General features: G+C 42.9%; 1 protein-coding gene across 4 annotated transcripts; it reads left to right on the top strand.

Moving 5' to 3' along the window:
* Window positions 1-209: 209 nt before the first annotated feature.
* ASB9 (ankyrin repeat and SOCS box containing 9) lies at window positions 210-16,148 on the top strand. Of its 4 annotated transcripts, XM_066313896.1 has the most exons (8): window positions 210-576; window positions 5,217-5,296; window positions 6,568-6,675; window positions 7,610-7,760; window positions 8,370-8,504; window positions 9,868-10,059; window positions 13,178-13,344; window positions 14,525-14,656. In XM_066313896.1, exons 1-7 carry the CDS (start codon window positions 483-485, stop codon window positions 13,300-13,302), a joined length of 885 nt encoding a protein of 294 aa, XP_066169993.1. In that variant the 5' UTR covers window positions 210-482; the 3' UTR covers window positions 13,303-13,344; window positions 14,525-14,656. The 4 variants fall into 4 exon arrangements, 3 of the variants coding, with proteins under 3 accessions (XP_066169993.1, XP_066169992.1, XP_066169994.1); XR_010743000.1 differs by lacking the exon at window positions 14,525-14,656 and having other exon boundaries at window positions 9,868-10,230; window positions 13,178-13,295; XM_066313895.1 differs by lacking the exon at window positions 13,178-13,344 and having other exon boundaries at window positions 14,525-16,148.
* Window positions 16,149-22,551: the final 6,403 nt, after the last annotated feature.

Genomic DNA, 22,551 nt, shown 5'->3' with positions numbered 1-22,551 from the left:
ACAGCGCTGCCTGCCCCAGCCTCTGCGGGCTCTCCCTGCGCTTCCCCTGCAGCCACACTCCGCTCAACTAGTTGAACTGGCTCTTTCTCTGTCTTCTTCTTTCTTTCTTTTTTTTTTTTTTTTTTGGCAAACGAAGACTTTCCTTCCTGATAAAAAAAAAAAATGAACGGCGGGCGCCCCGATTGGGCGTCGCGTTGCGGAGGATGTGACATCAGGCACATCTCTCGTTTGGCTGGATCGCCGGCTGCCGAGCGGGGCAGCCCCGGGGCTCTTTGGTTAAACCCCAGCCCAGGTACTCGGGTTTGTGCTCGGAGAGCTGCCGGCAGCACGTCCCGGCTGCTGCGGGCTCCGCTGCCCTCATGGTGCGGAGTGTGTTCCCCAGAGCGCTCCGGCCGCTGCGGGCTCACGGGGACCGTGGCATCTGAACTCCGCAAACTAACCACAAAGTGAAGAGACAGCGGTCAGGGAAGACAGGGCGGAAGATGGATGATGAGAGAACTAATGGAAATGCCGGCAAATTGCAAGGAGCTGGAGGCCAGGCATCTGCGGCGTGTCCATGGAGCCCGCTGATGAGGGGTGAGTGAGGCTCCTGCCTGCCGCAGCCTGGGCTCTGCCGGGCGCAGCGAGGGGCACGGCCGCGCTGCAGCGCCTGCTCCGTGTCCTGATTCAGCACAGCTCCTCAGTCCGTCCCACAAAACACCCCCACGCCTTTGTACTAATGAGGGGATTGTAAAAAACTAGTTCTGTTTGATGCTGAAATTTTGGTTGGTTTTCAGTTGTATCATAGAAAAGGGTGGTTGATTTAGTAGTGCATTTTGTGCAAGCAGAAACAAATGCAGTACTTGGACCGCAGCACAGTGAAAAGTTGAAATGTGGCATGTTTGACTGAAATGAGTGCCAGCAGGAAGCTCGACACTGGCTAGATTCTTCTTTTTCTTTTTCTTTTTCTTTTTCTTTTTCTTTTTCTTTTTCTTTTTCTTTTTCTTTTTCTTTTTCTTTTTCTTTTTCTTTTTCTTTTTCTTTTTCTTTTTTTTCTTTTTTTTTTTTTCCTATTTTTTCCCCTTCTTCTTCTGCTCTTTCTTCTTCTTTCTTCTCTTTCTTCTCCTTCTTCTTCTTCTTTTTCTTTCTTTTCATTCCCTTCCCCCTTACTTTCCTTCTTCCTTGTCTCCTTTAGATTATTTTAATATTTGCTTTACATTTTTGTCTTCTCTTCTTTTTCTTTTTTCTTTTTCCCTTTACCTTTTATCCTTTCCCCTTGTCTTCAAGATGAACAGACCTAAGTGTTGATTGGGCTGAGCCTGCTGGGTTCTTCTGCAATGGCACTGTGACCAACGCTGCTGTGGACACAGAGGAGTGAGCAGTTAGTCAGACAAATGGCCTCACTCTGATCATTGCTCTGTGTCTGGCCCAGAGCCATTGAAAATATGACATGGTAAAAAAGGAGAAGCATATCCTTAGCTGGATGTGTTCCATGCAGCTCTGTTTCTGTGAAGGTACTCCTTCACGTGATGGCGAGGGAATGAGGCAAATTCAGAAAATGTGACTTTACGGTGTCTTTGCTCCTTTCCTGGGCTGCTCAGGAAATACCATTAATACCAAATTGAAAATTAAGGCCATAAAACCAAAATGCAAGGCTGACCAGTCTGTCTGCAGTGTAGCCTGCCTGTTCTCACATGTGTCATATATGCACAGCCTGAGGCTGGGGTGAGAGGGAAGGCACAACGGTATTATTAACAGTGGGAATAGAACCAGTCCACACTGGAGATAAGCTCCAGCAAAATGGAGGGTGGAAGGAGGGAATCCCACATAGCACAGTGCTGGACACAGATCATTTGGTCCTTTGAAAATCAAAGTTTAGTCCATTCCTTTGGTGTCTGCCTGTTCCTTAGCAGAGTCAGTTTCCAGTGGGAATGTATCTGGCTCAGGCTATGTAGATCACAGACTTTAAGGGGCAGCCTTTGAGTATGAAAAAAAGCCATTTGTAATACTGTTCTATATAATGCCTTAGGATTTTGTATCTGCAAACATGAATGCAAGAGCATACCTTCACTGGAAGGACTTCAGAGCCCCTTTCAAGCTGCAATGTGTGTGAGAGGCATGGAAGGAAACCAGCCTGGGGGCAGGCACAGAGAGTGCATTGCCCTCACATGGTCAGAGGCTGGAAAAAGTGGTTTCAGCCATCACCACAAGACTCAGTGCTCTAGAAAGGTCCTGTGAGAGCTCTGTTGTGCACAGGGAGCAGCCAGAATTTGCATATGTGCATGGTTATTGCTATAAAGTTCCCTCTGTATGCACCACCCTGCCAGTGACACATGCCTGAGTGATGGCAATGCAAACATGACCAGAGGTTTAATGTAACCTCTGGGCTGCCTGGAGTTTTCTGCAGTGGAAGGAAAACTAGGTGACCCAAAGCCACTGAAAGCCGGTGGGATTTGGCTGTCTAGATGCTGAACAGCTGGGGTCTGATTCAGTATCCCTGTGGGCTAAGGTGTAGGTAAATTTCAAATTTGGACAGATTATCTTGTTTCTTTGTAAAAGAGCAGTTGCACCTAATTTTGACAGTCAGGAACCCTTGTTGCAGTGGTGGTAAATACAGTAAACACAGCCACATACCTTGGCCTTGCTACTTCATGTGCAACTCTGGTGGGCAGAGGGTTTTGAGCACATTTATGGAAGTCACTAGTTCAGGGTTTTAAAAGCCCTTAGTCAGCTGGAACTGACATTTTAAGGCTTAGGCCTTAATCAAATACAATACAGATCTTTTATATTGTGACAGTGTGCCTCCTGTGAAGTGTAAAAGAGGGCAGTGAGGCATGGAAATCTGCTGCAGCCGTTCTCCTCTTCCAGGCAAGAAACATGAGTTCCAGCCTGGAGCAGGCAGAAAATAGAAATATTGTTATTTGCCAGAAGGTGATGCCCTGGGTCAAGAAACTGGGGGAATTTGCCATCCCTTCCAGGGGGCTTGCCTCCCTGGCATTGCTTCAGGTTAGAGGTGTTTGCTGCAGATGGAGGTGGGGCAGAAGAGGCATCAGCCTGGGGCTGTGCAGTTCATGGCAGCAGCTCTGGAGTTATGCCATCACAATTAGTCATCAGTCAGGTGTTTAGTACCGTTCTTCCCAAGGATCCAAGGCTTGTGTGATGGGCTCCATAGGGCTCCATAGGACTCCACTTCCACCTAGGATAAAACTCTCAGTTTCTCTCAGTTACAGAACTCACAGATAGATTACATGTTAGCACATATCTCTTTTATTTTTCACTGACATTTATTTTGATGCTTATGTGGTCAATCTTAAATTCATTGTTAAGATTTGGAAAATTGCAAGCTAATGGCCAGTCCACAAATGGCTGGTCTGGCTTTTTTTAGAGTTTCAGTAGAAGCCTGTCTTTTCTCAAGCAAGGACTGAATGGATAAAATCTGTACATGGATGTGTCCCTCTTAGTAATCAGAGTTCTGATGTGATGATATAACAAGCTGGTACAATGCACAGGTTGGTACAGGCACATAGTACCAAAATAGTTCCAGTTGCAGCTCAAAGATCTTTTACTTCAGTCTAGATTTTTAGAGTTTCTATAAACATACTTCCCTTACAACTCATGCAATTTAGGCAATGGCATTAGTTTCTAAATGGGGAAAAGCTTTTTATGTACCCTGGAAACACAACTGACTGTAACACAGGCAGGATCAACAGGAACAACAGCACAGTCAGATAAGCATCAATTTGACACACATCACTTAGAGCAAAGCTGTTTTAGTGAGTTAATAGTTCTGTGCTTTACTAATTGTGGCCTGGTTTTGGTATCCTTATGAATCAGAACCACAGCTTCCAGAATTAGCTGTCCATTTGCTAAAGCTGGAGGATGTTTAGGAACCTAATGAAACTGTGTAACTGTAGTGGGATGCAGCGCATGGAACATAGGAGGAGTCAGGCAGTGCGCAAATAATGCTAATAACAAAGAATACAAATTTCTTTAAAAGCTAATGCACAGACTCATAGCCAGGTTTAGATTGGAAGGGACCTTTAAAAGTTGTCTCATCCAACACCCCTGCAATAAGCAGGAACACCTTCCACTAGACCAGGTTCCTCAGAGCCCCATCCAATTTGACCTTGAATCTTTCCAGGAAATGGGACATCTACCACCTCTCTAGGTAACCTGTTCCATTATTTCACCACCTCATTTTTATCTCTGGTCTAAATATACCTTCTTTTAATTTTAGACCTTTCTGATCATCAGCTTATGTGTAAGTAAAGATTATTTTAAAGAATTACAGTGGCTTATTAGTGTTTTTTGCTGAAAGCAAGCTTCCCACTGTTAAGGATTCCATTCCATGCATATGCTCTATTATAGTTCCTGAGAACCTCAGCAACTCAGCCAGCAGCTTGGTCACTGGAGTTTTCTCTGTAGTTAGTGGAAGGAGAGTGGGATGAATCCAGAGAGCAGTGAAATGTTTTTTCTGCAGGAAGTTGTGTGAAGTGCACTCTGTAGAGGCTTCCCTTCCTTCCCAGGGGGAACCTGGGACATTGACATAGAGCAGACACTGGGTTTTGAATGCTGGGACATAAATATCTCCCAGAGGGATTACTGCTGTCAGTTGCCTCTGAGCCATAAAATCTGTAGTACTGAAGATCTTCCTCTGTTAATATTTGCACAGTATATACGTGCTGTACCTCACTTTGTGGTTTCAGCAGTGCAGAGAACACAGCTTTTGCTTAAAATGTACCACTCGTACCAAACACTGAAAGCTGAAAGACAGAATCAACAGGTAGCACAGTTTGCCTCCTTGTACTTTGGTCTCTTCTCTTGCCAAGTGTTGTTGACTCTAGTCCAGCTCTGAGCAGGGGTAAATGACTGATCAGCCAAACCCTCTTCAAAACCTATTTCTTTGGAGTTAATTGTTAAAATGTAGTAAGTTTGTTGGGAAAAAAAAAAGGCTCTGGAAGTAATTCAGAGAGGGGGACAAGCTCAGCCAGAGCCAGGTGATACTCTGCAAATCCCTCTCCTGTCTTCTGAAGGGGAATGCAGCTGTGCAGTGCAAATGCAGGATGAGTTAAAAATGCACCCAGAGATAAACCATCTTCTTGTCTGTCTCCCTCACAGCATCTGCTCCAAAGAAATCTTGGCAGCTCAAATAAAGTAGAATGGAGGTCACAAAGTTGAAGTAAAGTATGCTAGTGAAATAGAATTTTAGCCTTTTTCCTGTCTTTGTTTTCATACAGACTTTGTTTCCGACTGGTCTCCTTTACATGAGGCCTCTATCCATGGGCGTCTGCTTTCTCTGAAGAGGCTCATTGAACAGGTACCTCTCTGCTGGGTTCTTGTGGTCTCTGCAGGGTTTGTTCAGTGGATTCATGCAGTTCTGTGCTTTACTGTGAAACTTCCATGGTGAGAAAATTGTGTTAACCAGGCCACAGTGAAATCTGCATGCAACAGGCTTTGTTTTTCTCTACAATCACTTACTTGCCCAGCACAAGCTTTGTGCACTACTTTGATGATGTACTGAACTCTCCTGAGTGATGCCTTACCTTTGGCAGAGGGAATGGGACCCTGATCACTGGGATCTCTGGATGGCAGAGGGCTGCTCCTCTGCAACTCCCCTGAGCAGTTTTTGGTGGCCCAGCTGAAGGCTAGCTCTGGACCCAGTCATGGGTCTGGTTGAGGCTTCAATTCAGTCACCCAGACATTTGTTCCTGGAATGCCTGAGCGTATCCCAGGGCACTGGTCCCACTCCGGGAGGTCAGGGATAGTAGAAGTGATTTCTAAACCTCACTGCTCTGTTTCTTCAAAACCCCTGGGTTTAACCTGTGAAGGAGTTGATGGAAAGGGAAGGGGTATTGGAGACTCTTCCAGCTTAATCTTCTGGAGCACCAAGATTGTTAGAAACAAAAGATCTTGTAGAATCCAACCAATGTTTCTAATGCATTTCTTTCCTTCAGTGGTTGCCTCGAGGTAAAGAGCAGAACATACTTCAAGAGCATTTCAGGGTTCAACCCAGTCAAACAAACACAGACTCAGTGGGTAGAAGGTCAGAAGGCTTCAGCAGTGACAGAAAAAGGCAGCAGTCGTGACCCTGCCAAGAACTCTAGTAGCAATTTTTCGTCACTTTCTTTTATTTCAGAATTTGCTATCCACGGTGTAGTAGAAACCAAATCACACTGAGTTCCTAACAGGATGTATTGTCTCACTGGACAGTCCACTGAGCTTTCTGTGCTGGTTTTCAGTGTGTACAAGGCATGACCTCGGGTATGCTGTGCCAGTATCCACTCCAGCCAAAACATCACAGCCTCTTCATCCCCTTCATCTGCTTACTTTTTGAGACGAATTGCTCCAGGCAGCTGAGGAAGGTCTAGTTACATAAAGCTTTTAAAGAAAGTTTTGGGATAGTTTTGTTTGTTTGTTTTTGTGTTTGTTTTTTGTTTGTTTGTTTGTTTGTTTCTGGTTTTATTTTTGTTCTTTTGGTTTTTTTTTGTTTTTTTTTTTTTTGGTGTGGGGGTTTGTTTTTTAAATTGTTGGGTTTTGTATGGGGGTTTTAGTAGTTGGTTGTAATGATGTTTTCCATTATCTTATCAGGGGAATGATGTCAATCTTGTTACAGCAGACCAGGTGTCTCCTCTCCATGAAGCCTGCCTAGGGGGTCATGCTGCCTGTGCCAGTGTCCTATTAAAACATGGTGCTCAGGTGAGTATGTGATGGACAGACCACTGTCTCTAGTGTTAGAATGTTGTATTACCTCACTTTAATGCTACGTGCTCTCATGGCAGCGTATCCCTGTGATTTACACTCTGTACTTAGCCCTCCTTAAGGTACTTATGAAATGCACTTCCTAACAAAGCAATCCAAAAAGCACAGATATAAGCAGCAGCTATTATTGTTCTTTAAATGAGGATGAAATGTTCTTATCTCTTACAAGAACAAGGGGAAGTTCATCTTGCAAAGTGTTTCTAATCCTGCAGCAGTTAAGGGTGTGTTTTATTTTATGCACACATTAATCTTGTTGGTATCAATATGCAGAGTCTTAAGTAGAGGCACAGGAATGTTAGGATCAACTGACAATAAAATGGGAAGAAAATGCAAACGTGATGCAAGTAAAATGGTGAAATGGTGTCTCATGGACACTACTTTTCAAGCTAATGTCAAAATTATAATGAATAAGAAAATTAACTCACACATACATTATCTAACCTGGTATTACCTTTCAGTTTAAAATTAAGAAAAAAACAATTAAAAAATAAGGAAGGGCTGCACACTTTCAGCCAAAAAGGGACTGTTTCAGGAGAGGGCCAAGGGTAGTAGGTATGTTTCAGCTAAGATAACTGAGAAATGCTCATGCATTTAGTTTTATAACTTCTGAGAGACCCTGGAGTTGCCCTGCTGATTTTTTTTTTTTTTTTTTAGCACTAGGAGAGACTTGGGAGCAATTTAAAAGAATACTTTATTAATGATCATTTTAATGAAATATGTAGTCTTCAGAAGCACTGGGGAGTTTTGGTATGGAATTAAATAAAAAAAAATCAAACCCTCTCTTTTCTGCTGAGAAGCTGGTTAGTTATCATCAATTCTGAAATACCGAGAGGACAGAAAAAACTTGCCAGATTGTGGTATTTTCCCCCAGGTGAATGGAGTGACTGTTGACTGGCACACACCACTGTTCAACTCTTGCGTCAGTGGCAGTGTGGATTGCTTGAATTTACTGCTGGAGCATGGAGCCAGCCTACAGCCACCCTGTGACCTGGCATCCCCCCTCCACGAAGCTGCTAAGAGAGGTAACCCCACAGGCATCAGCCCTCCTTTCTGTGTTGCTAGCAACGTGTGGAAGTGAAGGAGAGAGATAAAGAAGAACATTTTCTTGTTTTGGGTCATGTAAAATGCCTTGCTAATTGGTCTCATCTTGAGGGGTGCAGTTCTTCCCACCCCTGTTGCTCATCAAAGGCAGGTCAGCTCAGCTGTCAGATCCTCTGAGTTCACGTCGTGACACCTGGAAGGGAATGCCTTATTTAAGTCAGCTGCCTACAATGTGGACTTCTGAGGGAGATGTCTGGCTATCTTCAAAAGGAGTGGAGAGAAACATGGAGTAATTAATCTCATTGTCAGTAGACATCTGAAATGAGTCAGATGAAATGTGAGGGCTTTATCCTGTGAGGCTTTAGCCTGTTTTGCTGAACGTGGCTTTTCAGCTTCTGTTTTGCTGGCTGGATCCATTGGAGTGGATAAAAGTATTACACTACCACCTCCTAATAAAACATTGAATCTTGGCCAAACTACACTGCTGCAACAGAGAATTTGCTGGAAGGGAAAAAAAAAAAAAAAAAAAAAAAAAAAAAAAAAAAAAAGCCTGATCTCTGTGAGTTGACTCTTCTTTTATCCCATTTAAGGTCATGTGCAATGTGTTGAACTCCTTGCGTCCCGTGGGGTAAATGTAGATCACAACATCAAGCACCTGGGTACTCCACTTTATGTAGCATGTGAGAACCAGCAACTGAACTGTGCCAAGAAGCTTCTTGAGTCAGGTAAAAACAACAAAAAAAAGAGTGGTGTACTTTCGTTTCCTGCAACATCTATCTTTGGATTGTCTTTACATCAAAGGTTTAGAGGAGCTCCTGCTTTGGGACCAGGAAATGTTTCACTCCTAATAGCAGCCCTGGTTTAATGTGGTAGCAGGGTGGTCAGGGTCTTCTTGACCCAGGAATTCAGCTTGATAGCTCCCAAAAAACAGATGGACGATCCATGATTTCACATGGCTGATTGTGCCTGGAACAAGCTATCCTTTCCAGTGTCTATGCATGTGATGGTGCAGTTATTTGAAGTGGACAGGAAGAAATTTCATTTTTTAATTTTTTTTTACCTTCTCTTTATCTAAAACAATTGACTCAGCCACTTTTACATAGTATTTCTTCAAACATGTTTTAGTTTCCAATGAGTTCATAAAAAGTTTGAGACCTTTCCAACACAGAAGGTTCAGCACTATATCCTTTGCATCACACAAATCTAGCTGTAAGTCTAAATGCTTGGATAATTGCACAAAACCATTTCTTGTTATCTACAGTAGTACAGGTCATCTAGCCAAATGGGGCCATATAACCAAAAGTAGCCACATAGCTAGTACAAAAGTGATGGACCAACAAAGCTACTGTAGAAAAAACAAGCAAGAATCACATATATCATCTTTTAGGTTGGTTACTGTTTAGTACAATGACCTTTTTTCGGAAGAAGTCAAATACAAATGAATCTAAATATTTAATGTTTTGCAACTATTTTCTTTTTTCTGCTAATTTTTTTCTGCTGCCTCCTGTATGTGGGAATGTGTACTGTAAAAACTTTATAAAAACATTATAAAAACCTTTCTTAGCCATTAATCCAGGCTAGTGAATGGAGGAACTCTCATTAGGGGTGCTTATGCCCTCTTCTCCCAAAGACCTCTAGAACTTTTCCATCCTTGCATTTTTTCCCTAAGAGATACTTTGGCATTTGGGAATCCCAGCATCTTAAGCCTCCATTACAGAACATGTTGAAATCCTGCATTATTTTAAGGGATGGGAAGCAAAAGTGAGCCACAGGTGGAACTGTGCCTTTGTCTTGTTTCAAGATATTCTTGGGCTGGGCTGTGGGTGAAGGACTTCCTCATGCACCATTCCTCCTGGATAATTTTCTTAGTCACAGCCCCACTCCTCAGCCAGTGAGAGTTGTGCTTGTGCAAATTGTAGCATCAAGCCCTGGCGTAAAGGAATCCAACCCTACAGCATTTGTGTGCAGGCTACAGCACTTGTGTGTTATTCAGAGAAGTAGCAGCTAGTGCAGTGAATGAAAATAGTTTAGTTTAGTAGTTTAGTCATTGTTCATTGTCATTATTCTTTGCCCTCTCTTACTGCTCAGGAGCAAATGTGAACAGCGGCAAGGGCCTGGACTCCCCTCTGCACACGGCTGCCAGGAATTGCAGTGTGGAGCTGGTGAAGCTGCTGATGGACTTTGGAGCAGATGTTTGGGTGAAGAACGCTGAAAACAAGAGGCCAGTGGAGCTGGTCCCACCTGGCTGCCCTGTGGGCCAACTGTTCCTGCAGAGAGAAGGTGCCCGTTAGAAATTGTTTTAGGGAAAACACACACAGACTATTGCACAAGGCTATGCTATTCCAGGCTGCTAGCACTAGAAAACTGGGAATAACTGAGCTTGCCCCCATTTGCTGACATAGGAACATTGATCAAGTGCCAGAATATAATGGTGCACTAACAGAGATCATGGTAAGAAAAATAACCCCTCCTGAATCTACTGCATCAGGAATCAATCATAGGGAGCTCACCATATACTACAAAATGGAGTTTAGGGTGGATAAACCTAAGCTGATAAGAAAAAGGCTCCTTAGAAATTAATGGTAGCTTTTTTCATTACCTATAACTTTGAATTCAGTGAAAATCTCTCAGTTCCCTTATGTCAGACAGCAGTAGACCCAGGAGTGTTCTAGAGTGTGCTGACAAATGCAGACAGCAAATCACCTCTGATGGGAATTGAGGCTAGATAGTGAGGATGAGGTTTGGGATCTCTGATTATGCAGTTAATGGTCAGGTTTAGGCATCTCAGCACAAATGCATAAATGGAGATTTACAGCCCCCAAATTTTTAATGCATGTAATACTAAAAAAAAGTGTATTGAAGAACTTGTTTTCTAATTTTTTGCCCTCTACTTTTATTCTTGGTCCAAGTGTTACATAGATGCAAAAGTATCTTTAAAATGAAAGACTACATGATTTTTTTGTTTTGGACATTAGGGAAAATTGCACAGGAATGATATATGGAATTATATATTTATATTAATTATACACTAGACTTTCTCTAAAGACCAACTTTATGTGCTGAATTATCACAGCAGTATCAAACCATAAGCTTAAATTTTAGGAAGAGTCCATTTCTTACTTGTAAATGAAATAGTTCCAGATGAATTTATTTTATTTTATTGATTATGAAATATTTAATGAAGTACAGAGAGAAATGTTACTTATTATTATTGTGGGAAATTAGAATAAGATCTCTAGTGTCTACTCATTTTTGTACTTGTCTTCTTCCTTAGATTTTCTCATTCAGCCAGCAAGCTATAAACATTAATAAATAATCTGGATTTTCATTGTTTTAAACAAATTGGTGATAGTGGGTTCCATACCAGTTACATGTTGATGGGATTGTTGCCATAGAAATATTTACACTCAGGTAAAATTGGAATGACAAAATGATGAATCAGACCCTGCTTAAAATAATAACATGAAAGTAGCATGGAAACACCTGTGCTGTGTGTGCTGTGCATGAGCAACAGATATTTGGTTTCCCAGCCTAATCTATGGCACACAGAGCAGTGATCTCTTTGAGTTCCAGTCCCTGCTGCATTTGATTCCTGGCTCCCCTGGCACTGCATGTGTCCTGTTTATTTGAGATACAGGAACATTTCAGGCACACCCTGTGGAGCTGGTCTGGAAACATTGCTCAGGCTGAGCTGACAGCACGGGCAGTGAGAAACTTTTCTAAGGGAAATTCTGCAATCAAAATCAGAAGCAATAAATGCCTGAAGGGAATTTTCCTGTTCAATAGTGTTTTTTCTGATGTTCTCCAATGTGCCCTTCTCTGTGTGGGGTCATGCCTGTGGACAGCTGATGTCTTGCTTCTTTGGCTGGCTGAGCAATTGCAGTCTGGGACAGTGGTGCAAAAGCTGCTCTCCTGCCCTGCTTCCATGCAAGACTCCTCTTCCCCTGGGGCCCAGCTGCTGGAGCCCTGCAGCCCATGGTCTGGCAGGCTACAGGGAGTGGTTTTTGGCCACCAGAGATGAGTTGGTGAGCGTGCTGACCCAGTCACCCTCCCAGAACCAGCCCAGAGCAGGTGTGCTACATGTGGTGGTTCCCTTCCTAGCAGTTCACCATGCTGCTGGACCATCCCATGCCCTGTTTACATCTCAGGGACAGTCCTGCATGTGGGTGGGAGAATTAGTGAATGCTCCAAAAATGTACTGTGTTTTTGAAGAGTGTGCTTGTGCTTGCAAAATATTTTCCAGTGTAGTGTCACTGCTCGTGTTTTGATAAGTGTTCATGTTTTGGGTTTGGTTGTTTTTTCTTTTAATGGAAGCTTTTTTTTAGTGAGATGTTTGCAGGCAGAGCATTTATCTGTGGGATCAGTCAAGCACAAGTGCAGTATGATACTGCAAAATAGTTTAACCAGCTTGCCTTGTTTTGTACCCAAGAACAGGGTAACAACTCATATTCTGGCTCCTAGCAGAAGGGTGCAGGGCCCTTGTGATAGCACAGCAGCTTTCAGCCTTGCAGAGCTGCTGGAAATGTGATGTCTTGCATGAGCAAAGTCTCAAAAGCTGATCAAAGCTGCCACCTCACCACATTTTTGTTGTCTCCCTTCCTTCCCTCTCCTCTGCAGGAGGGAGGGCACCTAAACTGTCCCTTCCCAGCTCACTCACCTCCCTCCTGCTTTCTGCAGTGTCCCTTCTCGTGTCCTCCCCACTCCCTGCATCCAGCCCCCTCCTTGGTGCCCATCTCCTTACCTGCCCTCCCACAGCCCCTGCCACCCTACACACTCCTCACCCCATGCAAACAATGCTCTGGAGGGTTGAACACTAACAGGTGCCACAGGTAAAAATGCATGTAGGATCTTCCTCTTTGTGGAAAAAAACAAGTGACCCAAACAAGTGTATAATGCTATTATACTTAGATTTTTTTTTTATAAAGTGACAAAAATTCGTCAGGGCTCCTATCTATTGATATGGGATCAGTTAACCTGGAGGTTTAAATAAAGGACTGTGTAGTGTTTCTTTTGCTTTGTGTTCGTCACTGTTATGAAATATGCCTTAAGAAAGCAGCGGACTGAAAACTTTGATCTCACTGGGGGAGTGAGAGGAGGGAAGGGCTTTTAGAGTAGTATCAATCATCTCTTCTCAGACAGTGCAAACATTTGTACAGCTTAAAAGGGAAAGGCTGATGCTGTTGATGCCAGCTGAGTAATGACAGAGTGACTAGGCATGGACTGGATTGCAGGGGGGCAGGTGTCCTTTGGGGGATGCGGCTTTGACTTTTCACTGCTGAGCGTCAAAACCTGGTGAGAGGTGGGTTGCAAGAGGTGGGTTGCCCAGCTGCTTTTTCAGGTTTATAGCCTTGGCATTATAAAGCCATGTGTGTAACCTCTTCCCTGGATCTTTCTCCAGGGCCACTGTCCTTGATGCAGCTGTGCCGCCTGTGCATCAGGAGGTGCTTTGGATACAAGCAGCATCAAAAAATAAGTGGACTTCTCCTCCCAGATGAGCTGAAACATTTCCTTCTCCACATTTGAGCCTTTCCATGTTCAAAATGGTGCCTTTAATAACACAGCAAGGTTTGTTGACTTTTTTCATCCCTAGTGTTGCTTGTGTTTGCAATGATAATTTATGGCAACTTTTGGTCTCCAAAAAGCCCAGGTCTAAGAAGCAGAGGACTGACCAACTCGCTCAGTCCTCACTGCCCTTAACCCCACCAAATCCACTTGGAAAGAAACAATCCTGCGTGGTTTCATGGTGAAGCTTGGAAATACAACATGAGAGCCCCCTTGAAAGCACAGAAAATTAGTGTAACATTTTAAAATAGATTACTTGATACTCGGCACACTTTCAGAGGCCTTGTGGTTGACAGCCCCTTACAAAGAAAACATATCCCAGCCCAGCAGTAAGATCCTTTCATGTAAAAATCAGGCACACCAGGAGAGCTAGAGAACTTTCTCTGTAAGCAGTGCTCACGTGCCTGTCACTTGTCAGGGCTGTGCCCACACCACCACGGGTAAGGGCAGGAAACCCAACTGAACCTACTTGCCAAGCAAGGAGGGCCCTCTGGCAGAAGTTAGTTATTTTCTAAGGGTATCACACTGCAGACAGATAGGCACCAACCAACAATCATCTGCATTTAGGCCAGCATCTGAAACAAGCATTTCTGCCATGACAGCAAATAGGTCACTGCTGATGACCATGAAATAGGTCGCAGCCCCCTATAGTGCAATAATAGTGGGACAAAAGTTTTTAATCATCCAATAAAGGCAATTACCTCAGATACTTTGGGACGTAGAAGAACTACACTTCAGAACTACCCATTTTATCCTTGTAGCATGTTATTTTTCAAGGACACAGGCTAACAGGCTATCAGTAGCAGGCATTGAGTGCTCCCCTTTTCTGCCCTGAAAATTAGGTGATATTTCCTAAGTATTTTTCAGCATGCACCAGAAAGACAACAGCTTTTCCACCCCAGAAAATATTAAGAGTGAGATAGTATTCTTTTCTGGGAGAGTTGCTGCCTCATTCATAGCATTTTCCATGGGAGTGGTAATAATACTGCCTCTAATGCATGGTCATAAAACAAACAGTGAAATCAAAGCCCATTCCCAATTTAAAAAACAGTGGACTTCCCCCTGCTCAGTTGCTGAGCAGTTGACTCAGTGCATGATGTGTGTAGTTCTTACTCCTCTGAGGCCATGAGAACAAATATTTCCGGCTAAATGGTAACACTGGGCATTTTTCTTTCCCTTTCAGAAATGGGTCCTGCTGCCACAAACCAAAGTGCAGTTGTGACCACTCTCTGCTCACTTGGGTGCTCCTCTGGGGATATCAGCTGTCTGATACGTGTGGGAGCAAGGATGCTGAGACTCCAGCTTTTCTTCCCATTGCACCTTTCCTTTGGAGTTCTAAACCAAAGTGCATCTGCACCACCTTGGGAGCAGCAGCATGCCCAGGTCCCTGAGGGGCTGCCATGTCAGCCCTGAGCTGAAGGGGCAGCCACACACTTCAGTGCTTCCTGAGATCCTTTTTCACATCACTGTGGAGACTCCGTGAGGGTGGGCTGGGAGTGCAGAAACTGGTGACATTATACCAACACCAGCTATGAGAGATACAGAGTCCTCGTCTCAGAAGTGGAGAGACTGGCAGTCTTCAAATATATGAAAGCTGATTTTGGTGTTTACCAGTGTGTTACTGTGCCAGCCTGCCTCGTGCAAGTGGAAGGTTAGAGAGGAGAGATCAAATGGTATTTTATGTAAATCACACACCTGGATGCTGGTATTTGATGTAAATCACAATTCAAATCCTTGTCTGCACAACATGACTGCTGGCTATAGGGATCCAGTGTGATGGTTTGATTCCTTTCTGCAGACCAAACACAGCACAGTTCTGTTGGTTTTGTGGGACACTAATTTTACCCTAATGGGACAAAATGACAAGCACAGTTAGATCTCTAATTCCTCTGGTGATAGAGACACTTGGGAATGTGTCACTTACCTGACCTAATTAATCACACATATTTGAGTAAAAATTAACTGTCTGGTTTAGGATGGTCTTCTATGTGGTTTTCCTCATGCCCAAAAAGAAAAGTAGACATCTGTCTTCACAGAGGTTGAATAAAAGCAGGTAATCAGGGATGGGAAAAGTATATTTCTGTAAAATCAGTGTCTTAGTCAAGCTGAATCTGCATTGAACAGGCAAGGAATGGACAATGAACCTCACGCTTAATTTCTGGACATTAAAGTGGGAAGAATCCCTGCTTTGGTGACACTGTGGAAAGCTGGAGATCCATCTCATTATATTCTAGATGGTGAAGAAACATTTTTGTACATACTAACTTTACTTTTGCCTTTAGGCATCTTATTTTGTAACTTCAGCCAATGAGTTTATAGTAATAATGATGATACCAGGAGGAAATTGCTCTGAGAACCAGGTGAGGATATTGCTTCTAGTTTGCTTTTCTTATGAAAATTTCATGGTATGACTCTGTTTACTTGAATTTCTCTGCCCAGGTGTAATAAGGATGAATTCTGTATGCTTAGCTTGTACCATCTCCATGTGTTTACTTATTTATTTTCATAAAAATTGTGGTCAACACTGGTGAAATACAGCTTTATGCATCAACACTTACCCAGTTATAAACTGTAAAAGTACAAGATGCAAACTGAATAAGCTCATTATAGGTGAGGTTTTAAAAAAAAAAAAAAACAACAACAACCAAAAAACCTGTATTTGAAACCATTCAAAATGTAATGCAGGACTTAAATGATTGTCAGGAATATATTTTATCAGATTCTTTCCTATTTTTATGTTAACAGTTTAATGGTAGTTAAGCAACAATTTTGTAGGATGTTTTCTCAGAAATAAATAGTTCATACTCTTTTGCTTGTTATTTTTTTTTTCATTCAGTTTTTAAGTTATAGCCCTAATTTTGTGGATTGACTGATACTATAGAGTTTTGAATTTTAATTTCTTGCAATCCCATCTCCAGGCAGGTAGTGAACAGAATATTTCCTTCAAATAAAACTATAGTGAAGATGAGACTAAAATGCAAATACTGTCCAAATCTTGCCTTTTGTTGATGTTTTATGTAGAGCTGGACTCGAGAAATTCTTTCTTTGCTTACTTGAGAGTTAGTGAAAAGGAGAAAGATGCAAAAAAGCAGGAAAAAAATTAGATGGGTGCTGTCTTCAGCTTGGTTTGTTGGTGGTGGTGTTTGTTTTTTTTTAAAACTGATTTGCATAAATTTATTTCTCCTGCCAACTAAGCAAAAGGCACTTACAATGTTCTGGTGCTGTTGTGTGTTTGTACAAAGCAGGAACCCTTTACTGGAAGTGAGAGTGGGGAGGACCCTGTGTGGTCACAAGTCCAGCAGGTGTCTGTTGGTGCCCTTGGGTGTGCTGTTGGGCTGGGGAGGTGTGGAAGGACAGTTGTTCCCTCTCCATTAGATGCATCTCTGGGGGTCCCTCTCCACGAAGACCAGCTCAAAGAGCGAGGGCAGTGCCAGAAAATTGCTTTGCAAGATGTTTTTTCTGATGGATAGAGAGCTGCTTATGGAAACTGGAACTAAAAACACCTCAGCAAAAGAAAGCAATGGATTTAAGCAAGACAACGATCTTTTGTTCTATTGAAATATGTCTGCTGCAATAAATCCTTGCATTTGCTAGGTGGGATCAGTCACATCCCAGGACACAGCTCTTCTTTCTGCAGTTGTGTGCAAAGGTCCACAGATGTCCTGTCCATTTCTTGTTGTCTTATACTTTCTCTTAACTGGAAACCACAGACATGCAAATTTAGTAAATGTAACATACAGCTTTGGAGCATATTCAGAGACTGTCCTCTTGCTTGTCCATTGGAATGAATTCTTTTTAAGATGACTAAGAAGGAAATAAATTTTACTTTACTAGCTTAACAAAATGGGACAGACTGGCTGAAAAATAGAAGGTTAGTGGTGAAAAAGAGAGTACTTTTATGCCTAATCCATATGGGATATGCTTAAATTCCCGTCAGACTCATGTTCTTGAGAATCATGGGTCTGAGACTTGATGCTCCTGAATCCACTTTTCCTTGCTTAACACATGCACTATATTTGTCAAAATGGAGGCTGCCTTATTGTGCAGTTCCAGCCTGAATTTTCCTGTCTTTGGATAAAAATTCCCAGGAGATATTTCTATGCATATTGAGCAATTATTTGTCATTCCTTGACACATTGCTCAGCTCACTGCTCCAAGGGATACTGACTTTCATGCACCAGGCAACACTCGATGCAAAACTGCTCTCTAGGTTACCTATGGGAGTCCACTTTTCTTTAAAATGACAGCAGTGAACTATTGCTGGGAAGAGAAATGTTTCAAATTCTTCTATCATTCAACACAGTAACCCTTACTCCATCCCAGCCTCAGTGCTGAAGAATACCTGGCTCATGTCACCCTGCAACAAGGTCTTGTCTCTTCTGTGCCAGGTGAAACCCTTCTTTCTGAACTACGTCCCTTTGCACTTCTAAAGGTCTTTAAACTCATTAATCAGCGCTGATTCAAGTGACACAGCACTAGATTCATGGCTTTAGTGACTCTGAAGTAAAATTGAGTTTGTAATCTGTCCGCTGTCTCACTTCACAAATTAAACTGTGGAGTCTCTGCCGAGTCTATGGCTTTTGAAATCCCTGGAGCTTTTCTTTCTATGGTTTGTAAAATGCAGCAGTAGCAGCTCTTTGTCTCATGAAAGAACTGACTAAATCACAGAGGTTCATACAGACCTTGGAAAGATGTTATGAATAGGACAAGTATAGAGTTGTCTGATTGCCATCGAGACTGCAATTTTATTACCTTATTTTGAAGAAAGGGAGTTGCATTTTTTTTTTCTCTGATGAAATAATTGTACCAGAACAGGAAGAGTTGGTGTTGGGAATTTCTATATGGGGCAAAGCTCCCAGCAGCTGCTTTGCTCTCCCTAGGCCTCTCTGAAGGAGCATCACCCCTGTGCCTGACTCAGCTTTTTCACCCTCTGTCAGAGCATGGGGACTGAGACTGACAAACTCTTTGTTCCTTCTAACTCTTTATATATAATCATTCCTACAAGTTGGTAGGCAGAACCACTGCCTTTCCAAGTCTCTTCAGTGAGGGCTGTGGACATCCCTATCTGAAATTACTCCATTGTTACCTGTCACTTCAGAATCGGTGACCAGTGCATTTCTGATTATCCTCAGATAATCATAATGGTGAGCACAAGTTGTGAGCACATTCTAATTTCAGTGGGATTATTTCCATTCACTTATCCCATAGAAAAGATGGAGCACTGCTCTGGTTCTAGAAGTACCAGCTCAGTCTCTGTTCACTGGCCACTAGAAGGGGGTGATCTGTCTGCAGATCCCAGTGTTTTTTTAGTCAGCCAAACAACCCTAAACAAAACCTTTCCCTCATACAGCAAAATTCAAGAAGTAGCTTTTTCTCTTTTTCAAGCTATAATTACTTTTGTTATTTCTCAGACTAGAAAACAAATAAACACAACCCCAAACAGTTCAAGCCAAGTCAAGGAAATTGCTCATTTTTCTTGCAGGAACAGAAGAAAACACATGAAAAATATTATCTACCTGTTGGGCTGTTGGGACATATTTGTTAGAGGTGATGGAAGCAAGTTCAGATTCCCTCCTGGAATGAAATAAATTCTTTCTTATTTTTGAAATTCTTTCTCTATATTTGCTGTTCCTAGTGCTTTGGAGCTATATCCTTCTCAGTTTTGGTGAATCTAAGCTTTCCTCTCACTCAATTTACCCAGCAAGACTGTATGACTTCAGTTCACTAATATTTTCTCACTGATTGTGTCTCAGTACATGAGAGCATAAGAGCAGATGTTTGGGTTAGGGCAACCCTGGGCAGGGACTGGAGCCATGGGTGGCTGCAATGGGGTCGTGGGACTGGGGCAGGGGGAGCCCCAGGGGCTGCCATGGGGTGAGTGCTGGTGGTGCCCTCAGGGCCTGCACATCTGGGTAATGTCCTGGGTTGTAGTTTGGGGTGTATTCTATCACCATCTTCAGTTAATGGCCCATCAATGCCTTTTGCATGACTCAGAGATAACTCCCTCTGGGAGTTATCTCTCTCTTTAATGGGCCATCAAGGACCTGTATGACTCATCATCCCATTGTGAGATGCTCCACCCAAGGGGAGGAGCCAAGCATTCTCACCTGGATATAAGCTGGGATTTGGGATAGTGCAGGCAGCCCTCACCCACTGGATTCCCAGAGGACTGGAGCTACCAGGCCTTTCTATGAGATCACTGCTTCAGGAAGACCACCTCGTCTGGACTGCTTCCACCATCCTGATCAGGTTGTATTCTGACTCTGTCAGTGGTTTTTTCTGACTTGGAGCCTCTCACTCTGTTTTCAAACCACAACAGGTAATCATGCAAATTCTCTGCATCCAAGACATCCATGAGCGTGGCAAGAGATCTATTAATCCACCACATATCTTTTGTATGCCTAATCCCCTCCCTCTTTGTTCTACAAGGTTCCAGTAAATTTTACCTAAGAAAATGAGGAAGTATTTCTTAATCTCTCCTCATTACTCCCTCAATAATCCTCTCTGTCATCCCTCCATCTTAGCTTCTCTTTCTCCCAGACCAGACTCCCAGCCTCTTTAGCCACTCCGTGGACAGAGACCTGGGTGACCAAAATACAGTGATTCTGTCTGTAAAACACATATCCCCACCCACCCTCCCCCCAAAAAGAAAAAAAAAAAAAAAAAAAAAAAAAAAAAAGAAAGAAAAGAAAAGGAAAAAAAAAAAAAAAAAAGGGGGGGGAGAGAGAGAAGCCAGAGCCCAGAGCTGCCGAATTCTTCTGGCTTCTTTCCCTGCATGTCCTTTACTGTTTTTGGCTCATGCAGTCAGACATCTTAGTCCAAAAAATACCTAATGGAAACACCCTGAGCTCAGTTCCTGAAGGCATTTTGCATATGCTCTCTACTTTCAGTTCTCTCATTTCATGAAAATATTGTAGTTGCTTTAAATGCCTATCCTGTATTAAAGGGGGACTGCTACGTGCAAAGCTCGAACAAAGCACATAGCACAGAGAGCTCTTTTTTTTTTTTTTCTGAGATGAAAAAAGGGCTGTGCTTGGTTGTGCAAAGTCTGGACATTTTGTCTGTAATTCTGTGTGCCTGGATAGCTGAGAAGTGAACAGGCAACACATTTCTTTTAAACCGGGTGAAAAATAGCCCCAAACCACTGTGAACCAGGACTGAAAGACAGAACACTGAGACACAAGTGGGATAGGAGTAACTGGACACATTTCTGGCTCGGAAGACTTGAGATGGGGATCTGCTGCTCCTTCCCCAGCGCTGGCTGCTACTGCCCCAGGCACAGCGAGCCCTCCTGGGGAACGAAGGCGAGGGGCAGAGGAGTGCAGCCTTGGGGACTGCCAGCCCTTGCCTTGGCTCGCTCCTCCGGACAGTGCCGCGTTTAGCCAGCAGATGGTATCGCTCGCACACATCTCTGCAGAAAAGTTTTGCCAGAGGAGTAATCGGTGAAAAAAGTCGAGCTGGAAAAGAAGCGGTGCTGGGAGTGAATGCAACCTCAGACTCACACTGACCAGGGACTCTCCCATCATTTCCATCATTTCTGCGAGTGGCGCAATTTTTTTTTTACTGTCCTATTTACTGCCCAAGCTTTCTACATCGATTGTCTGAAAGTGGCAGGATGCATACAATGCTCAGAATTTGTCTTAACAGATAGGATAACTGTACTTAATGATGCTTTTTTTTTTAATCTAATTTTTTTTACCATTTATACATCCTGTGTAGAAAGCACTGAAAAAGTCTGAAAAACATGAATATAAGCGCTCCCAGTCACTGGCTGTCAGTGACCTGTAATTAGAGGTACCCTGCTGCACTCCCAGTCTTTGAGGGATCTGCTCATTTTTATTTTTTACATAGCAGCTTGCTTAAAATATTTTTATTCTAACCTCCATTAGCAGTTGACAGAAAAAAGATCAGTTCCAGAAAATAGAACATCCGTACCTACTGAAATTATATATAATTAACCAATTAGAAACAGAAATCTGTCTCGTTTTCCAGAATGTGTGCTTACTGGTGTATAATGCCTTTCAAAACCCCTTCTCTCTTCTAGGGAAATAATTACTGTTGCTGGCTTCCTAATTTCACAGGCTGGCTGTTATCACTTTCTACACAGCACCTCTAAGCAAGAGTACCTCCCATAATTAATTTTGGGTGAGAGTGATCCTTGGAGTCTTCTCCTAAATATCACATAGCACAGAACTTTACAGAGCCATTTGGTGTCACAGCCAGGACTTGCCACGTCTGTGCCCCATGCTCTGCAGTGACTCTGATTTCAGGGAAATGTCTTATTTCCATGTCCCTTCTAAAATATTTTGTTTATCCTGCTTCCCACAGTCTACTGCCCAGGAGATGTATGCATTGCATATGACAGTCTAATTCAGCTCCATGTCATAGAAATAAATGCCTTCACATCCTGCCTGCACACTCTTTAAGTGTAAGACATGCTGTGAGTTATCGTGGCAGACTTTCACACATCCTTACAGATAAGGTAATTTGGTAAGACATCCGAGTGACTGCCCAGAGGTGTGAGTTTGCCTTTGCACAAATGGAGGTAGCTACTTTGACAGTGCTCCCATTTCTTTGTATCTTCTACAGGAGCTGCCTAGAAAATTGCAGCTCTCAGTGATTAAAACATTAGGGGGCAGGAAAGGCATCACAAACTTGATGTGTTTGTGCTACTTCTGTTCAGCAAATTGCAGCTAGGGGTTGTAAATATATAGAGTGCACAACTCCTTCACCCATCTCTTCTGGCTGCAGAAGAGCCATGAAGAAAGGTGACCTGTGCTCTGCTTTTCTCTCTACCACTTGTGTGCCTCTGGAATGCCTCTGTGAGAAGGGAATAATGTAAGCACTGGAGAGCTCTGGTTCATTTAATATGGGTGCCATCTCAAACTGATGCATACTTTGATGCAAAACTCCAGCTTATGATCATCCTGAGACTGCTGGTTTTTCAGCAGTGATCATCCTGAGACTGCTGCTTTTGCAGCAGAGCTGTATTTTGTGTGCTGGTTGGTAAAACAGTGCGTGAGGTGTGGAAACCTCGCCTCATATCACACATCAGACTTTGAAGATATCTTGGCTGACAGTAAAAACATAGAGGCTTAACTACCATTTTGGCATTTCCAGACTTCTGTTAAGTACAGCTATTCAAATATAACCAGAGGGAAAATAGAAGATTTCTTGGTGGAGTTTTGTAAAAATTGCTACTCTTCTCAT

The sequence above is a fragment of the Sylvia atricapilla genome, chromosome 2 (assembly GCF_009819655.1).
Source record: "Sylvia atricapilla isolate bSylAtr1 chromosome 2, bSylAtr1.pri, whole genome shotgun sequence".
NCBI lineage: Eukaryota > Metazoa > Chordata > Aves > Passeriformes > Sylviidae > Sylvia > Sylvia atricapilla.
Note: the sequence above shows the minus strand (reverse complement) of the source record. Positions and strands in the feature narration are given on the sequence as shown.

Excerpts from the sequence above, each read along its gene's own strand:
- ASB9 (XM_066313895.1), top strand. The coding sequence starts at position 483 with ATGGATGATGAGAGAACTAATGGAAATGCCGGCAAATTGCAAGGAGCT. Across the intron at positions 6,676-7,609 it reads TATTAAAACATGGTGCTCAG|GTGAATGGAGTGACTGTTGA; the intron begins GTGAGTATGTGA and ends ATTTTCCCCCAG. Across the intron at positions 7,761-8,369 it reads CCACGAAGCTGCTAAGAGAG|GTCATGTGCAATGTGTTGAA; the intron begins GTAACCCCACAG and ends ATCCCATTTAAG.